This window comes from Leucopleurus acutus (assembly GCF_964270905.1).
Source record: "Leucopleurus acutus genome assembly, chromosome: 11".
In the NCBI taxonomy this organism is placed as follows: domain Eukaryota; kingdom Metazoa; phylum Chordata; class Mammalia; order Artiodactyla; family Delphinidae; genus Leucopleurus; species Leucopleurus acutus.
Genome location: NC_139152.1, coordinates 68,080,437 through 68,099,862, shown reverse-complemented (window position 1 = coordinate 68,099,862; position 19,426 = coordinate 68,080,437). Strand labels below are relative to the sequence as shown.

At 38.9% G+C, this 19,426-nt stretch overlaps 1 protein-coding gene across 3 annotated transcripts in view; it reads right to left on the bottom strand.

Moving 5' to 3' along the window:
• TMTC2 (transmembrane O-mannosyltransferase targeting cadherins 2) overlaps positions 1–19,426 on the bottom strand; it is a 649,990-nt gene that overhangs the window by 242,718 nt on the left and 387,846 nt on the right. The window contains exon 12 of one of the 3 annotated variants that reach the window (XM_082850899.1): positions 14,823–15,199. The exons of the other annotated variants lie outside the window; for them this stretch is intronic. Within the exon in view, the coding sequence (XP_082707025.1) occupies positions 15,020–15,199 (180 nt within the window). The 3' untranslated portion in view covers positions 14,823–15,019. Of the gene's footprint in view, positions 1–14,822; positions 15,200–19,426 lie in introns of those variants that run through there. 3 annotated transcript variants of the gene reach the window in all.

Genomic DNA, 19,426 nt, shown 5'->3' with positions numbered 1-19,426 from the left:
TGACTGAGTGCTGTATTCCAGTAGCACTTTATTTATGGACACGGAAATTTGACATAACTCTCACATATGATGAAATATTATTCTTTTGATTTTTTTCAACCATTCAAAAATGTACAAAACAATCTGAGCTCACAGGCTGTATAAAAACAGATGGTGGGACTGATTTGGCCCAGGAGACCATAGTTTGCTGACCTCTAGCTTGGACCAATGATAACCCATCAACCGGATCTGGGCAAAGTTGGTGTTCTATGACAAAGTTGGTGTTCTAATAGTTGAACTATTAGAGAAATCTATGACAAAGTTGGTGTTCTAATAGTTGAACTATTAGAGAAATGACTACTGGATAGGGAACTAACAATGCAGCAATAAAGGGTAGCTTTAATTTCCTATATGAAATAGGATGTATATAAAGTATTTACTGTATGATGAGGACATATTTTAGTTCCTTTCACTTTCCTCCATTTTCATTTAAAATTCTTTCTTATTCATAAAGGCCTTTTCTCTGCTCCATGAAAACAGCTGTTATCCAGACTCTGACTTTTAAAGAATTAATATCAGGAATTTTTTTGGGGGGCGGGGGATATCTATCAGTCAGCAAGGGATTGATTACTTCCTGTTGCTGCACTTTAACGGAATGCTAAAGAGCCCTAAAATTTATGAACTAGAAACCCTATTTAAGTTTCATAAATGTTTCACAGTTTTGTTCCTGGCTTCCAGTGGTGAGGGAAATACAAATGGAAACCTAGCATAGAGAAAGATATCCTGCATTCCGCTTTTGCCCAATCTCATTATACATTCTCCACTTATAAGAGAGAAGAAAAAAAAAAGATTTGTAACAAGCAAAAAATCGGCTCCCTCTTTATATAGTTAATTACAAAGGCAATTTCCTTTATAGCCTACTTACAGGAATACCTCTTCACATGTTGCCAAAAGTATCACAACTTGTTTATTCAAAGGTTATGTGTGAATGAGAGCTTTTTGATATTAATCAAGTAATTTGCTAGCATTGCTGGGAAAAGGAAAAAGCTTTATCCTGAAAAATGAAACAGCCCATTAATCACGTTCACTCTACTGAAGACAATTATGGAGAGACAGAGGGCAAACAGACCCTTCAGATAAGAAATTCCTAAACTGATGAAACTTTTAATAGGGTTTGGCATAGACTTCTGCATAGAAAGTGATGAAGTAAACTAACTTTAATCAACTTACATATTCGATATCAGGTATTTATGAATTCAAAAGTTACCGCTTGTTATTAACCGAAAAAACCCCAATGAATATGCCAAATTCATGAGCAAAATTCTTGCCTATGGACTTTTTTGTTGGTGTTCATTTATTATCTCCAGTTAAAGTTAAAAGGTGAAACAGAATATGCCTGTCCTTAAACATCCGTCTCATTTTTTTGGTTCCCTCATCATCACACTCTTCGTAGGTTTGAGACTGGGTCTCCATCCATCAAAATTAAATTCGGCAGTAGAAGGCATTTAAAACTATTTGTATAACTATAGCTGAATAGATAAGGTTGCAAGATAAGGGATATGAAAAATAACTCTGTTCTGAGGCAATATGGTACATTAGGAGGGGTCTTTTTCTGGCATGATGAATGGCAACAGTCCATTAGTCAAACACCAACAAAGAGTTAAGTTTTATACGCCAGGCATTATCTGAATTAGTTAATAACATTAAAGCAAACTGAGAGAAAAGAGAAAAAGTTTCCATAATATTGTCAATTATTTCCTCAATTCGTTTGCAAACTTCATTGTTACTAAAATTAAAAATTTTTTTTACTGGTATGATGGGGCTTCCCTGTTGGTGCAGTGGTTGAGAGTCCGCCTGCCGATGCAGGGGACACGGGTTCGTGTCCCGGTCCGGGAAGATCCCACGTGCCGCGGAGCGGCTGCGCCCGTGAGCCATGGCCGCTGAGCCTGCGCGTCCGGAGCCTGTGCTCCGCGGCGGGAGAGGCCACAACAGTGAGAGGCCCACATACCACAAAAAAAAAAAAAGAAAAAAAAAAAGGTATGATGTTAGCCATCAGGGAAATGCAAATAAATACCACAATGAGATACCACTTCCCACCCAGTAGGACTGTTATAATGAAAAAAAAAGAACATATCAAGCATCGATGAGGACATGGAGACGTAGACTCTCAGTCATTGCTGATGGGAATGTAAAGTGGGGCAGCCACTGTGGAAGACAGTTTGGCAGTTGCTCAAAAAACTAAATGCAGATTGGTCCTATGACCCTACAGTTGTACTCCTATGTATCTATCCAAAAGAACTGAAAACACATGTTCACATGAAAGATTGTACATAAACGTTCGTAGCAGCACTAATCATAATATCCAAAATGTGGAAACAACTCAGTTTTTTAAAAATGGTGTGATAGAACCTAGTCCTAAAGAAATGTTCAAATATTTAAAAAATTCTAGGTAAATCATCATCTTTGAACATTTCGAGTACACTTTTTAAAAAATTTTATTTATTTACTTATTTGTTATACAGCAGGTTCCTATTATCTACTTTTTTTTTTTTTTTTTTTTGTCGTACGCGGGCCTCTCACTGTTGTGGCCTCTCCCGTTGCGGAGCACAGCCTCCGGACGCGCAGCCTCAGCGGCCATGGCTCACAGGCCCAGCCGCTCCGCGGCATGTGGGATCTTCCCAGACTGGGGCACGAACCCGTGTCCCCTGCATTGGCAGGCGGACAACCACTGCGCCACCAGGGAAGTCCTAGCTATCTATTTTATACATATTAGTGTATATATGTCAATCCCAGTCTCCCAATTCATTACACCACCACCACCCCCTTCTCTCATTTCAAGTACACTTTTATAAGATCATGTAGTGGAGAAAAAAATATTAACAGCAGATGTCAGAGTCACCTGGTAAGGGAGGAACTGACTTTGATTAGAGCAGGAGTTTTGAACTCAAGTGCCTCTAGAAACTGAGCAGAAGTGGGGTGCGGGGGTGGGGGTGGGGACCGTGACACACCTGTGAGTCAAGTCCTATCCAAATGGAACAGCAGCTGCCCACAGAGATATGGTCCCAGTGGCCAGATATTTTGTATTTCAAGGAAAACCAGAAACCCAAGTTTGTTTTTATTTTTTTTAAAACTCTAGATTCCTAAATATTTGTTCACACTTTAAAAAACATGTGTGGAGGCTAAATTCAGCCTACAGGCTGCCAGTCTTCAAACTCTGTTTTACGAAAAACACCTGGATAATCAGCTTTCCTTATAGGAGGACAGGTCTGGAGGCCTTTGCATAAGCAGGTAACGGGAGTTTTGAGATTAGGATGAGCACAGGAGAGAGGACCCCCTGGAGGGGACTGAAACCCACGGAGAGAGGTAACCAGTGAGAAATCCCACTTGCCGGGAGAGGCTAGAGAAAGACAGAAACAAGGATGTTCATATTCAATTTTAAGTTATTTGATTAAAACCACTGTGCCACCAACACCTTTAAAGCTGGCCACATACACAAATGCAAATGGTTTTAGGGGAAATCAGAAAAGAGTCTGCTCTGAATGGCAGAGCGGTAAGAAGAAAAAGCCAAGAGAGAAGAGTGGAAGCCCAGGCTCAGAGCCTCAGGATGTGACAGGCAGGTATTCACAAGAACTAGGGAACTGCGCCAAACATTCCATAGAAGATGGGGAGGCCAAACGTCAGCTGAGCTCAGCTGACACCTGAATTGCAGGAGAAAGCTGCAATTGGTACACTTTATTTATTTTTTAACATCTTTATTGGGGTATAATTGCTTTACAGTGGTGTGTTCGTCTCTGCTTTATAACAAAGTGAATCAGCTATACATATACATATGTTCCGGTACACTTTAATTAGAAGCAATTCATGCCAACCCCTCACTACAGACAAGTAAAGAAAGAGAACAAAGTGACTGGAAAAAAGCTAAATTATTTTTGTGACCCACGTATTCTTGTTGCACAATTGAATGACCCTCTCCTCCTCTTTCTACCCTCTCACCATGTAGGGATGTAGGTGGAATTGGTCTCTAGTTTTCAGTGGAAGTCTTTCAGATGGAAACACTCCTCAATCACATCTGATCCTCAGAGACTAAGGGAATAATGGTGTATTGATTGTGTCCATACCCATCAATGCCTGCCCAGGATTTAGACTAAAGTCATAAAATTAGGAGAAAGACCTGCTTTTGTACTGAACGTGATCTTGAATGAGTCGTATGGCCATTCTAAGCTTCTGAATCCTCATCTGGAGTTTGGATTTGAGGGTAATTACGCTGCTCTTGTCTACTTTGTCAAATTGTTTTCAAGAGCTAAGTATAAAAATAATATGAAGCCTTTTGAAAACTGCAAAATGCTCTGCATGCAAAAAAGATAATTACAACAGGAACACAATCTTGAGAGTGAAAAAATGAAATAATTAACTCTCTTCATTCAGATTTATATCTATGGGAAGGACCCCACTGCCCGGCAATTCCAAGGAGCAAGTTGAATGCCATGTATGGCATATAACATCACCCGAGGAGCTGAAGTCAATGGAGAAAGGTGATATAATTGGGGTGCTCCAGTGGTCACCTCATTTTCAGCAGTGCTTAGAATTACTGAGTGTGTTGCTTCCTGTATCAGAGAATTCATATTGCTGAATCATTTGGTTAATGTCTCCAAGATGAAATACGTTTAAAACTAAGATATTTAAAGGTCATTTTGGCAATTTCTCTTATCCTGAAAATGGAGAGCAACAAATCAACATTTGCCATGTCTTCTCGTGATCTGAGTGGTATTTCTTTTCCAGAATGAGGACAGGAAAGTGCCCTAGATAGAGGAGTGATTCAGCTTGGTTGCTGACAGGCACAGAGGAGAGTGTGAAGAGATACGCCAAGGTGTTTACAACAGTAGCTTAAGAAGTGCCTGCCCTCATCTCCTTTGGACTCTTGCTTGTCTGGATTTAAATTGCTCACTGAAGGACAAAAGCTTTGATCTCACTTTATTTCCTCCGCTAATCAAAACATTTCAAAGTATGTCTCAATCCTCATGACTTCCTCTCCTGGAGGATCAAATGAACAGACACTTATGTTTGAACTCAAGTTTAGTTGTAGACTTTCCAGCCACACAGTGAGTGAGTTAGAGTGAGACTGTGTGTGTGTGTGTGTGTGTGTACATGGACGTGTGTGCAAGCACGTGTGTGTGTGTGTGTGTGTGTGTATAACAGAGAGAAGGTGGACAAGGTTGGTGAAAGGGAATCACACAGATTAGTCAATGATCATAAAGACTTGTAGCAAATGTATTTACCGTTGTTATACTGCAACAGGGAAATGGCATATTATTCATATTTTACAATTATTCTCTGGCCTATAAAAAGCTTTCATCTAGCTAGTGCACTCCAAATAGAAGAGCCTCAAGTAAAATAAAGGATAAAACACTAGTCAGGGGCTTCCCTGATGGTGCAGTGGTTAAGAATCCTCCTGCCAATGCAGGGGACACGGGTTCGAGCCCTGGTCTGGGAAGATCCCACATGCCGCGGAGCAACTAAGCCCGTGCGCCACAACTACTGAGCCTGCGAGCCACAACTATGGAGCCCGAGTGCCACAACTACTGAAGCCCACACGCCTAGAGCCCGTGCTCTGCAACAAGCCACACAATGAGAAGCCCGCGCACTGCAATGAAGAGTAGACCCCGCTCGCCACAACTAGAGAAAAGCCCGCATGCAGCAAGAAAGACCCAATGCAGCCAAAAATAAAAATAAATAAAATAAATAAATCAAAACAAAATGCTAGCCAATTTCATCATGAAGGATCACATCCAATTTGGTTATGTCTACTGAAATCTTGCACATTGTGCCTGTTGAAATCGCTAATGAACTTTGGATCACTGATCCGTCATGGCCAGGTCAGAAGAAATAACCAAGCAGTGTCATCAGATGACAGGAATGGATCTTTGGAAATGGTTTCATCGACCCTAATGCTTCTCTGTACCACTTTTACTTAGACCAGCTGTGTTTTGTTAGGCATGGTTCATAAATTTATCTTAAAATGAAGAGTTCATGTCTTAAATCAGGGACCTACGCTGAGTCTAGTGATTAGGAGTTTCAGGTAGTAATATCTTCCACGTATGCAATTCATAAATAATCCATGAGCAAACCTTTGCTGGTGAGCTTTGTGTCTACCCTCTCCTCCAAAGAAGAGATGTTTCACAAACTCTAGATGGTTGGCACTGAGCCATGTAGGATGTAACCTGTAGCTAGGACTCGACACTTCACCTGCTACGTTTGATCCCTGTGAATGTGTAAGCTAAGCTATGTCATTTGACTGCTATAAACTACAGCTTCTTCATTTCAAAGTGCAGAGGTCAAACCTAATATTCTCTCCTGCTAGTGGACAGGAGAGAATATTAGAATTTTTTTAAAAATTTGTTTTATTTGTTTATTTATTTTTGGCTGCATTGGGTCTTTGTTGCTGCGTGAGGGCTTTCTCTAGTTGTGGCGGGCGGGGGCTACTCTTCATTGCAGTGGGTGGGCTTCTCATTGCGGTGGCTTCTCTTGTTGCGGAGCATGGGCTCTAGGTGTGCGGGCTTCAGTAGTTGTGGCGTGAGGGCTCAGTAGTTGTGGCTCACGAGCTCTAGAGCACAGGCTCAGTAGTTGTGGCACGTGGGCTTAGTTGCTCTGTGGCATGTGGGTTCATATTGCTGTTATGATTTCCATGAATATCACTTTGTGGCCACTTGAGAAATAGTAGCAGACGAACTTATCTTTAGTGTCATTCACAGAGCAAAATTTTGGAATGAATACAAGCCCAAGCAAAAATTAGTTCTATAAACAGAAGTGACAAAAAATTAACTGATTGACCCACCTCCTAGAGTAATGGAAATAGAAACAAAAATAAACAAATGGGACCTAATGAAACTTCAAAGCTTTTGCACAGCAAAGGAAACCATAAACAAGACCAAAAGACAACCCTCAGAATGGGAGAAAATATTTGCAAATGAAGCAACCGACAGAGGATTAATCTCCAAAATTTACAAGCAGCTCATGCAGCTCAATAACAAAAAAACAAACAACCCAATCCAAAAATGGGCAGAAGACCTAAATAGACATTTCTCCAAAGAAGATATACAGACTGCCAACAAACACATGAAAGAATGCTCAACATCATTAATCATTAGAGAAATGCAAATCAAAACTACAAGGAGATATCATCTCACACCAGTCAGAATGGCCATCATCAAAATATCTAGAAACAATAAATGCTGGACAGGGAGTGGAGAAAAGGGAACACTCTTGCACTGCTGGTGGGAATGTGAATTGGTTCAGCCACTATGGAGAACAGTATGGAGGTTCCTTAAAAAACTACAAATAGAACTACCATATGACCCAGCAATCCCACTACTGGGCATATACCCTGAGAAAACCAAAATTCAAAAAGAGTCATGTACCAAAATGTTCATTGCAGCTCTATTTACAATAGCCCGGAGATGGAAACAACCTAAGTGCCCATCATCGGATGAATGGATAAAGAAGATGTGGCACATATATACAATGGAATATTACTCAGCCATAAAAAGAAACGAAATTGAGCTATTTGTAATGAGGTGGATAGACCTAGAGTCTGTCATACAGAGTGAAGTAAGTCAGAAAGAAAAAGACAAATACCATATGCTAACACATATATATGGAATTTAAGAAAAAAAAGATGTCATGAAGAACCTAGGGGTAAGACAGGAATAAAGACGCAGACCTACTGGAGAACGGATTTGAGGTTATGGGGAGGGGGAAGGGTGAGCTGTGACAGGGCGAGAGAGAGTCATGGACATATACACACTAACAAACGTAGTAAGGTAGATAGCTAGTGGGAAGCAGCCGCATGGCACAGAGATATTGGCTCGGTGCTTTGTGACAGCCTGGAGGGGTGGGATAGGGAGGGTGGGAGGAGGGAGATGCAAGAGGGAAGACATATGGGAACATATGTATATGTATAACTGATTCACTTTGTTATAAAGCAGAAACTAACACACCATTGTAAAGCAATTATACCTCAATAAAGATGTTAAAAAAGAAAAGATATCTGCACCTCTATGTTTATGGCAGCATTATTTACAATAGCCAATATATGGAAGCAACCTAAATGTCCATCAATGGATGAATCAATAAAGATTTGGTGTGTGTGTGTGTGTATATATATATATATATATAATAATGCAATATTACTCAGCCATAGAAAAGAATAAATTTGTGACAACATAGATGGACGTAGAGGGTATTATGTTAAGTGAAAGTAGTCAGACAGAGAAAGACATATACCATGTGATCTCACTCATATGTGGAACTTAAGAAACAAAACAAATATATACATTTTAAACTCATACATGAAAATTATCTACTCCTGAAAATAAATAAATAAATGCTAAAAAAAAAATTGACTGATAAAGTTCCTTGACTCACAATATAGAGAGATATGCTTTGCCAGTATAATCACATTTTATTAATATCATCAGTAGGGAATTGGGAGAATAGACCCAATGGGATATAATAAAACCTAATATTGATGTACCCTTCTATATCATTTAATGCAAAATTATTCAATTGAAATTTAATAGAATACTACATAGTAACAGCTAAATACTTGGTGGTATAGGACAGATTTCTAAAAAGATACTTTAAAATATCATAATGCCAGTGAAATTTCCTAAATAGCCATCATCACAAAGTATAGGCAAAGGAACATTTACAGAATAACAGTCTATTGCAAAGGAAACATAAAATATCCAGACATTAAGCATAACAACATTTTTAAAATAACACAAAAAGAACGAAAAATGAAAACATATTGAGATTATTAATTGGCTTTATGTAATTTAATAAATTGATGTCTGCAGAATTAAAAAGCTAATTATCGCCAGAGTCAATATGGCCATTACTTGCTAAACGAGATTAGAAAAGGGCCTACATTAAAATCAAAGGTAGGGACTTCCCTGGTGGCACAGTGGTTAAGAATCCACCTGCCAATGCAGGGGACAGGGGTTCAATCCCTAGTCTGGGCAGATCCCACATGCTGTGGAGCAACTAAGCCCGTGCGCCACAACTACTGAGCCTGCGCTCTAGAGCCCACGAGCCACAACTACTGAAGGCTGTGCGCCACAACTACTGAAGCCTGTGTGCCTAGAGCCCGTGCTCTGCAACAAGAGAAGCCACCGCAATGAGAAGCCCGTGCACCAAAACGAAGAGCAGCCCCCGCTCTTTGCAACTAGAGAAAGCCCGTGCGCAGCAACGAAGACCCAACGCAGCCAAAAATAAATAAATAAATAAATAAATAAATTTTAAAAAATCAAAGGTAATCACTTGTTTCTATTCCTCACACACAAACTCACCCCTCTCCTCCCTCACCAATTCTGATTCTCTGGTAACAGTGATCTTTTACACAATACTAGAGGAGTGTCCAGCTGAAATAAAAAAGGCATTTAAATTCTTTTATGACATTTTAGTATTTTTGGAAAGAAATTACTTGCTTGATTTCTCTCTCAATATGTTTTTTAAACTTTCATTATAGTCTCTAGCTGCTCAATGATGTTGCCAAGAGAAAGTTCTCAGAGGAGTTATTTTGAGTCTTCTGGGATGGAAAAGAAAGATACATGATAGAAAATTATTAGAAAAAGTGCTTCTAGGAGTCTTGAGCTATTACTGAAATATAGAACTCTATTCTCTCCATCTGACTTGAGAATGGCTGATAGCTTTGTCTTGAATGAGGGATATTCCTGTCAAATCCAAAGGAGGTAGGAGAGAAATTAAATATATTTCAAATCAGAATAGATGGACAGTTCTAGTCTAAACTTCAAATTGGTTGAACATTTTTCCAACCTCTCCTGTGGTTGTTCTATCCATTCTCTTCTTTGTTAAATGTTTTCCCCTGTATAATACAGTGGCTCAATCTTGGCAGGTTATGAAGCAACCAAAAAGGACGCAGTCTTGAACTGTTCCAATCAACTTCTCCTCTTCTACAACAAAAACTTAATTATTTCTAATGGCAATTAACTGTCCATTTCCCAAGTGCCCATCCTTTCTCTCTCTACCTTGGCTTTCTCAAAAATGTAGAGCTTGAAGGTCAAAAAGAGACACATTGTGGCTAATGTATAATCAGTAATAATCATTAATTTGTAGTAGCTATAATAAGGGTTGCTGATATCATCAGATTTTCTGTGTACAGAAAAGATGACATAGTTTTGTTTTATTGGTGAGCTATAGAAAAGTGTTAATATCCCAAGCAGGGCCAAATTCCCTACTTCAAACACTGTTCTGGTAAAAATGGCCATATTTAGAAGACCCCGATTCTCTAGTTCTGATCCTGGAGGAAAGCACAGCTCTATTCCGCTGAGAGACATGGGTACAGCACATTCAGGAGTCAGTTATAAGGAAAGCTTGAGTTGTTGTTGAGTAGAACATAAAATACAGTAGACAAGGTAAAAACTGACAGAGAATTCGATTATCTTGTTAAAATTTTTATATAATAACAAAATTATATATTGCCTAATTCCTTGATTATAGGATAAAATTTAGATATAAGGATTTTATTTTATGCCAAACACCCTGTGGATGTGTGAGGTTATGTTCCAGCTTCACAGATAAGGAAACCTGGGCTCAGAGGTATGAAATAACCTGTCCATGTCCCAAAGCTAGCAAGCAGCAAGCCTGTCCCCATGCTGCCTTATGCTCACATGTCCCGTGTCATGAGAGCACTCAGGCAGTGAACCTGAGTCCGGAGGTGGTTTCTCCGCCCCCCTTTGGTATTTCTCTAGCTATTCCATCTCCCACAAATCACCTTCTCTACCTCTCTTACTACAGATTGATCATGAAGATGAAAGAAGGTTTCTATGGTCCGGATATCTACATTCCACCAAAACTCATATCTACATTCCACCTAAACTCATGAGGGCAGAGCCCTCATGAATGGAACTAATGCCCTTATAAGAGAGGCTCCAGAGAACTCTCACCCCTTCCATCACGTGAGGGGGCACAGGAAGTCTGCTACCCGGAAGGGGGCCCTCACTCGACTATGCTGGCACCCTAATCTTAGACTTCCAGCCTTCAGAACTGTAAGAAACAAATTTCTGTTATTTATAACCTACCCAGCTTGTGGTGTTTTGTTATAGCTGTCCAAACAAACAGACTAAGACAGGTAAGGCATGAAAAACATCTGAACAATTTAGACTGTGAGAGCCAAACAAGACTTCCGTGAACATGTAACTACAGCCATTTACTTTCCACCTGAGGAGTATAAGGCCCCCAAGGTAAGTGATTTAACCAAGTTCCCAAAACTACTTAGTGGCAGTTATACAACAGGCTACAGAAATGTCAGATATTAAGTCATCTTAGTATACGAAATAATTGCATAATTGATTCTATTCTAAAATCAGGGTAGAGTTTTAACTTGGATTGAGGCACTACGCTCTGAAACCAGTGAAGGCAGGGGCCATGTCTTTCTTTTCTCACGTTGTTTTTCTAGCCTGGCACTCTGTTGAGTGGAAGAACATAAAATAGACCATAAATGAAAAAAAAAAAAAAGACCATAAATGAAAATTACATCTACTATTTGCTCATGATCAACATGATATTTTTGAAAATCACTTTCTAAAAAGTTGAGATTTGGGGATCCAATGACTTCATTTGATGTTTTCACAAATGAAAGTGGTGACAGTTTTCACATAGTATACATTTACAGTACAAAGAAAGGAAATGCATCTAAGCCTTGGTTATTCTCTTACCAGGGAAAAACTGGGTTTCTGTGGATAATTTAAGAATTGTAATCATTCCAATTCATTTCTACGTACCTTTGGAATATGATTTTTCACTTAAATATTTTTTTCAATACTATAGAGTTTGCTTCCTACTATTTAATACTCAACTCAGTTTAACGAAGGGGTATTGCTAGAAAACTTGGCTTAAGCATTGGAACTGCCACAAGCTGAAATGGCAATGCAACCAGGGTAACTCTGTTATATTTAGTTTTGTAGCAGAGAAAGGCGCGTACCAGGATTTTGACCTTCTTCCAGTGTGATTTTGGGTGGTCTTCCTGCAGAATGCAATCAGAGAAGACTTTGAATTGGCTTTCATTCCCTCTGCCACTTCACCACATATTGACCTCTTGATGTTGTTATTCCATAGAGATTTGAGATGTATTTTGCCCCCTGGGGTACTGCTGGAATTTGAAGCTTCTCGTTCACTTGAAATTTCTGTGAAGTTTTTCCTCGTAAGTTTTCCAAAACATTCCCCCAACTTCTTACAACTGCTCTCTGATGTTATTGTGTTAGTTCATTGTCTACTTCCGAAGAGTGGAGTGAAGAGCTTTTGTTTAGCCAGTAAATCGTGGATCAAATGAGAAAGAAAGTTCCAAATATGTGAGACAACTTGATGAGGTCATTAAGAAAAACCTAAAGGAATCTACAAAGTTAATATCTAAAATGGTGTTTGGGAAACGTTTCTGGAGATTTCCAGCTTTCTCATCGGCCTGTTAAAATCCAAGACAGTATAAGTGTTGTTGCTGTAGACGATTTTAAAAAGGCTTATAAACGTATTTGTTATCAATGCTTTATTGTTGAAAACAAAATCGAAATTCTCTGGCACATAAAACAATTATTTCTACAAAAGGAAAGCCTACAAATCTTGATAATTTATACAAACAACAGTTTCTCAAAAAATAAAATTTTAATTTAGTAAACTTGTGCTCTATATTTTTAGCACTGTCTGCAATAATCCACCATTAAATCCCTGAGCGGAGACATTTTTTGACCATGTTCTATAGACCCCCTCAACACTCCCCCCAAGTTGGTCAGTTACTAAGCCCAGCCCTGTAGTGAAAGGTGTCAGGGACATTTAGTTGTTAATGATCCATGCATTTTATGACACAGGCCCAATTATTAACGCTACTTGGGAACTGGGTCAACATGAAGTGCCTCTGCTGTGCCATCAGCGAACCTACCAAGAACCAAGTGTGTGAAAAGAAGAACAATAACAATAAAAAGACACAAGATGGTAAGACTAGGAAGTCATCATAGGTCAATAACTATTTAAATAAATAAAAATGTTAGACACTGAATTCACCTCTATATCCTTATATTAAATTCCTTTTTGCCTTTATTTTTTTTTTTTGCAATTGCCAATGCACTAGAAGATGAAAAATATACTTCAACCCACGCTTTTGGTTTGACCACGTGTTTGTTGTTGTTAAACATTAAATATCATTCTGAAAACACAGTGATTTAATTATAATTTAACTTTTGGCCCTTCAACGAAATGTTTACCAAATAATATACATATTAGGAGGGCCTTCTTTTAATGCCATCAACAAATCTCTCTCACTATGTTGCCCTTCTCACCGAAACACTAATGCCATAGGAACACTACTTTAATTCTTTACCCCACCTTACTCAGATATGCAGCAAAACATATAAAATATGAAGAAAACGTAATATGATCTATTTGCATGTCCAGCTTCCCTTAAATGGGGACGCTGACCATATATACACTGAATGTGAAAGGACAAGAAAAAAAGCTAATTTTAAGTTGCAAAGAACTGGTTTAATGAATCCAGTTTTGTTATTTTGCTATGGTAGAATAATAAATAAATAAATATGTTGGGCATTGTATAGCTACTTTCTCTAGGAAGAAGTTGAGAGTGGATCGTTGTTTTTACAAAGTTAATTTTTAGTAGCAAAGTTTGACTGCAAGTCAAAAAATGTTCAGTAAATGTTTCTCTCTACTTCCCTCATAGTCTTTTACTCGTGAAATTATCACTGAAGTGGTTACTAATAGGTAATGAAATAAAATGCCAAATTTGCTAGTGAAAAAGAGTTTTCAACTGTGAAAAGCACTTGGCAGGAGACCTAGAAACACGTGGGCTAATGCTATAGTCTACCTGCAGCTTAAAATAAGTCATTTTTTAAGTCTTTTGGGAAGAACAAAGTATGATTAAAAATAATTCCTCAAAAACTTATCAGCACTGCTGTTTAGGTACCTATTAGAAAGTGATTAGCATTTCGTACCAACTCTTTCCAGAATATAAAAGCGTTGGCAGCCATCATTATACACCCTCGCACAGACTTGATTTTTAACCCAGCAACATCTGGAAGGCACAAAGCCTCTTCCCTTTTGTCTAATAGCTGCTGGTTAGTTATTGGAACTAGACCATTTGTTAAGCTTCCTTTTGATTTACTGCCTTAGCATGAGCGTTAACCAGGAATAGCCATTTTAAAAGGCAATTTCAAAAGCCTAAGAATTAATACAACTCCTAGGCAGTTTTGGGAAAACGTCAGTGACGTCAGAGTAAAATATGCCTGCCTGGAACACATAAGGCCTCCCCAGTCCCTCCTACAACACCAGTGAGAAACACGGTTTGCTCTGTTCTGTATACCCTTTTCAGAACATGAAAAGCAAAGGATGCCCACATGATGGTGACATCTAAATCATAAAACGTTACGTGCACTAGTCAGGAAACAAATGTAGACTCTGACAGATCCTGACACAGTATTTAAAAAAAAAAAAAAAGTTTTCTAAGTTTTAGACACTGATAAGCAGGCTGTCCCAAAGAGGGAAGACAGCAGCGTCAGGACGACCGGCCAGCTCACCAGGATTCACACGACACTTGAATCACTGCGTGTGAACACTTGACCGTAACAGTTTACCGTGGCTGAACAGAAATTCTGACTTCCTCTCACAGTGTTTAAGGAACAGTATAATTTCCAAGTTAGCTTTCAAAATTGAACAAAATTTGAAACGTAGACTCCCCTCCCCCCTTTAAGAATGCCAAAAGATCCTGTTTTAAGTGCTCTGGTTTACGGTTCTACGGGTAACAATTATATCCCGCAGGAGGTTTCCAATGTTCCTCTTTTTGGTGTTAATGGCTGTGCCCACAGCAAAGTGGATACTCCCAGAAGTGGCAGTGACCTCAGTGACCTCTGCCCCCCTGTCTTGAAGTCCAAACTAACTCTTGTCATAGCACTGCTGGGAAGTTCTGTTCGTTAATGAGGCCGGCTTTCAAATATGGAGGAGGATGAGGTACGGCCCTCCTGTGTCAAGTCTTGGAGGTCTTCAAGCCTTGCTTTTCCATGATGTTCCAGAGTTTGCGGAGATTGGACTGCGTGATGATGTCATCCGGTTTGAGCTGCAGCGCCCGCAGGTAGTTGGCCTCGGCCTTCTGGAGTCGTCCATTGAGGTGCAGGATGGCTCCCAAGTTCATCAGAGCAGCCGGATACTGGAACCAGAGAGAGGAAGGAAAACGATTAAGAGGCCATGGCAAGCTTTCCTTCATGGAAGACAAAAATCTTCATCCATTTATGCAAATGACTCCCTTATGTCTGGAGGCATTTTATGGAAGCAATGTAGCAATTTATACAAGTAGATAAAACAGGAAGGGAAAAAAAGGTTTTCAAACAGCTGCTGTGTACTTTGTGCCTTAAAGAGGGCAGGCAGTTAGGGAAATAGCTTTTTCTTTAATGAGAAAGTATAGGTTACCTATGGAGACCTAGTAACCTAGTCACCCTGTACTTTCTTGAGAAAAAAGTTGAACGGGATACAATTTTAGATGGAAAGAATTGAACTTTTTTTCAACTCAATGCCAAGAAATAAAAAATTAAGTGGGAAAAGTTGACAAATCTATGTCTACCCATTCTTTGCTTTCTCTCCTTAGCAATCAATATTCTAGGCCATTTCTGCAAACATATATAAATAAGTAAAATATACTGTAAAATTTTACTGATGTTTTCAGGGTGAAAACCCTGAAAAAAATTCAAATGCAACCACTAAAATGCTTTCCAAATTTAACTCATGTAGTTTAACGAGATAAAGTTCTAATTTTTAAGTCAAACAGCTTTTAAACTTCTAATGGTCGATGTTTACAATCAATATAGCAATATAGTATGTAGCACTAGTTTAATACAAGGGTTTCCATACCCAAATTCTCAAACATTAGTTAACGACAACAAGGCCTTCCCAAAGGAAAAAACACTTTGCTTGTTATCTACGAATAAGGGCTGTTCTGTTCTTGTCTTGTCCCTGGAACTTTCTGGCTAACAAAGGGCAGCTGATACCTTGGCAGTTACATAAATGCATATTTCAAACATCAGATAAAACTAAAATTGTTTATGCTAAGATTATATTTTCATTTTACAAATGGTGTCAACTATTAATTGTCTTGGCAACTAGGATACAGCCTAAAATGATTCACAATTATTTTTATGGTTTAGTGTTTTCACAATGCAAGCATTTTTTTCAGCTGAATTCATATGACTCCACTCTTTACTGTAAATACAATTATTTCTGAATCAGAAACAATGCTGGGGGGAGGGTTGAATAGCTCAGAGTATATCAGCTGGGAAAAGATGATCAGATTTGGATTTGAAGAGTACTGGATTTGAGTTCTTTTTTTTTTTTCCCCCGGTACGTAGGCCTCTCACTGCTGTGGCCTCTCCCGTTGCGGAGCACAGGCTCCGGACGCGCAGGCTCAGCGGCCATGGCTCACGGGCCCAGCCGCTCCGCGGCATGTGGGATCTTCCCGGACCGGGGCACGAACCCGTGTCCCCTGCATCGGCAGGCGGACCCTCAACCACCGCGCCACCAGGGAAGCCCTGGATCTGAGTTCTTGCTCAAACACCGGCTGTGACCTTGGTGAGGTCCCCTAACATATCTGTGTCCCAATTCTTTCATTTATGAAATACTGAATGAACATCAACTTTTTTGTATGTTGTTAGAAAGATAAAATGAGAAAATAAATGTAGCACAGTATTGATACATGCACATAATAAACACTCTATAAATGTCAACAAGTTCACTTTTTCTTGTCTCATTTTGCTTGAGGTCTAGCACATGCATGTTTATGATTTTTATGTTGTTATACATACTTTATAATTTTTATTTCAATGGCTGCAAAACGTGTCTCTTTGGATGTATGCCAAAGTTGTCTTAAGTCTTCAACTGCTGGGTATTATTTTCCGACTCTTCTGTATCCTTTTTTCTTTTCCAAAAACAATGTTGCAAATATAAGCTATTCCTGACCTTCGAAAACCTTTTGGTTAGGATGACTCCATACTTATCAAGAAAAATACAGATGGTCAACTTCTAATTTTAAACACCAATCCAAATAAACATAGCTCTAAATTACACGAGCAGTGAATAGCTCCACATTGGAAACTTGACATAACACCACCTACTCTGTCTTCCTAAAAGAACTTTGTTATCATACCACCCATTGTTATACTGAGTTTCTTGATGCTGGGACACATTTCTGAATTACCTCCACTCCCAGAGCTTAGCATGACTGTCAATAAACAGCTACTAAATTGAAGGCGAAGTGTGTTCACAGCCTGACCTACTGGAGATGCTAAGTAGATAAAATGTTCAGACTTCCTGCTATCCTGAGTGGGAAGAGAGGAAATGGGAAGGGAGAACCACGGCTGGAGACCATTCCCTACTAACCAGAAATAGAAAAGGCCCAGTGATGGGGCTGAGAGAAACCAGATGGCTCTGTGGGGTAGTGGTTATTTCTTGAACCACTTTATTATCAGAGTCTGTACCTAACTATAATTGCAACTCAAGGGGATTATTAAAAACACTCAAGAGGTTACAGAATCACAGGTTCCAATGCCAGTTCTGCTCCAGTGACATGTGCACCTAGGAAGCACTGAGACCACAGTGTCTTCTGGAAACGGGATGAGAACAGTACTTGCTTCACAGGGTTGTTAATGAGATTACATGAGGATACAAAATTATTGTCTTTTCCCTCTCCTTTTCTGTCTCCTCATCATCTCAAACACACAAAGTAGGATCTTCTTGTCAATAAGCCTGAATGATCACTGAGTCCAAATGCTGAGGATGTGTGAACTGGCTCTGCCTATACTAGGTGTGTAGCCTTTCTTAGGTTAAACCTGGAAAAGATAACTGTGAAAACAGGTGGTGAAGTACATACCAAGCCACATAAATAGGCTTTACTATTGTTACTAAATTGCAGCCTGGGGTCCATCTCTCCTTAGACTACTTTGAAGTCACCTTTCTGCTATCAAGTGATGAAAAAAAGTTAATATTATTCGAAGAAAACACAATTAGGAAGTTATATCTGTTATCAAAATGAGTTCGGAATGCTAATTATAATGGTGTTTGGAATGATTCTAATTTTGCATTATTCACATTAGTGTTACTCATTAAACAAAAATAATAAAAAATTGACATTATGAAGTTAATGCGGGATAACTGATCTCTTGAAAGCCACATATACTCATTAACTGTGTCCCCTAAAGTGTCAAAATCCAAATAAACTAAAAATGTGCATATTTAAGAACATCATTCAATATTTTTAAGCAGCTATAGATTTCTACATTCAGATGAAACATTTTGGTTTAGATATGTCTATTTTAATAGAGTAAAAAAAAAGTTTTTTTAAAAAATTTTAAAAACCTATGGACATACATTATGTAATGCTTAAAGCATCACTATAGCTTCTTATTTGAATAAATAGAAACTGATGAAATTTACATACTGGTGTGCTCAAATGTGACATAAGAGTATCACTGCCTTAGGTAACGGCTTTGATAGTATCAACCATTATTTTGATAAAAAATTTCATGTGTTTGTTAAACATTTATGAATAAAACTAGATATAAAAGACTTTCTTCTTATAGGGTTATTTTCTCTCTTCAAAGACAAGGGCTTCTTTATCTTTGAAGCCTGTCATGTCTCTCCTCCACAGCAATGACCAGGGTAGCCTAGTGGATGCCCATTGGACTGAATGCCTTCAGGTCTTCTAGCCTTGCTACAAAAATTGCAAGGAGTAGCACTGGCATCACCTGGGAGCTTGACAGAAATGCAGAATTTCAGTTGCCACCTACTGACTCAGAATCTGAATTTCAACAAGGTCTCCCAATGCTTTGTATGCTTACTAAAATTGGAGAAGCATGGTTCTAGAGGTTATTTCCAGATTCTAGATTATGTCCTTTTAGGGTTTTTGAGATGAAGTTTCCTATAAGAAGATGAAGTTCCTACAGAGCAAAAGTGTATCAGATCACATGTCTATCCTTCCATAAAGTAGAATTCTTCTCTTGGCCATGTAATTATTTAAGGTAATAAATGTTCAAATGAAACTTTATTAACAGAAGCCATAAATGACTAAATATTGTCAGACAGAAGGAGAGGGAATGAAAAGCTTTTTCATAACCAAAGAAGAGCATGTAAGGGTTTCTAAACAGATTTAAAGACTGCCTCACTATGTAACTGAAATGCAAGAAGTCCAGGTGACTGACCGGCTGTCTGATTACATAGTAGTGTCATTGCTCTCTGCCAGCTATGACTCATGGACTGGGGAACAGAAACCCAACCACATCTGCTGATGTCTTCCCTCACACACATCCTCTTTTATTAAAGACAGCCGATGAAATTTTCAGCATGTTAACAAAGGCAGGCAAGCAGCTTGCAACCCAGTAACATGGGGCTT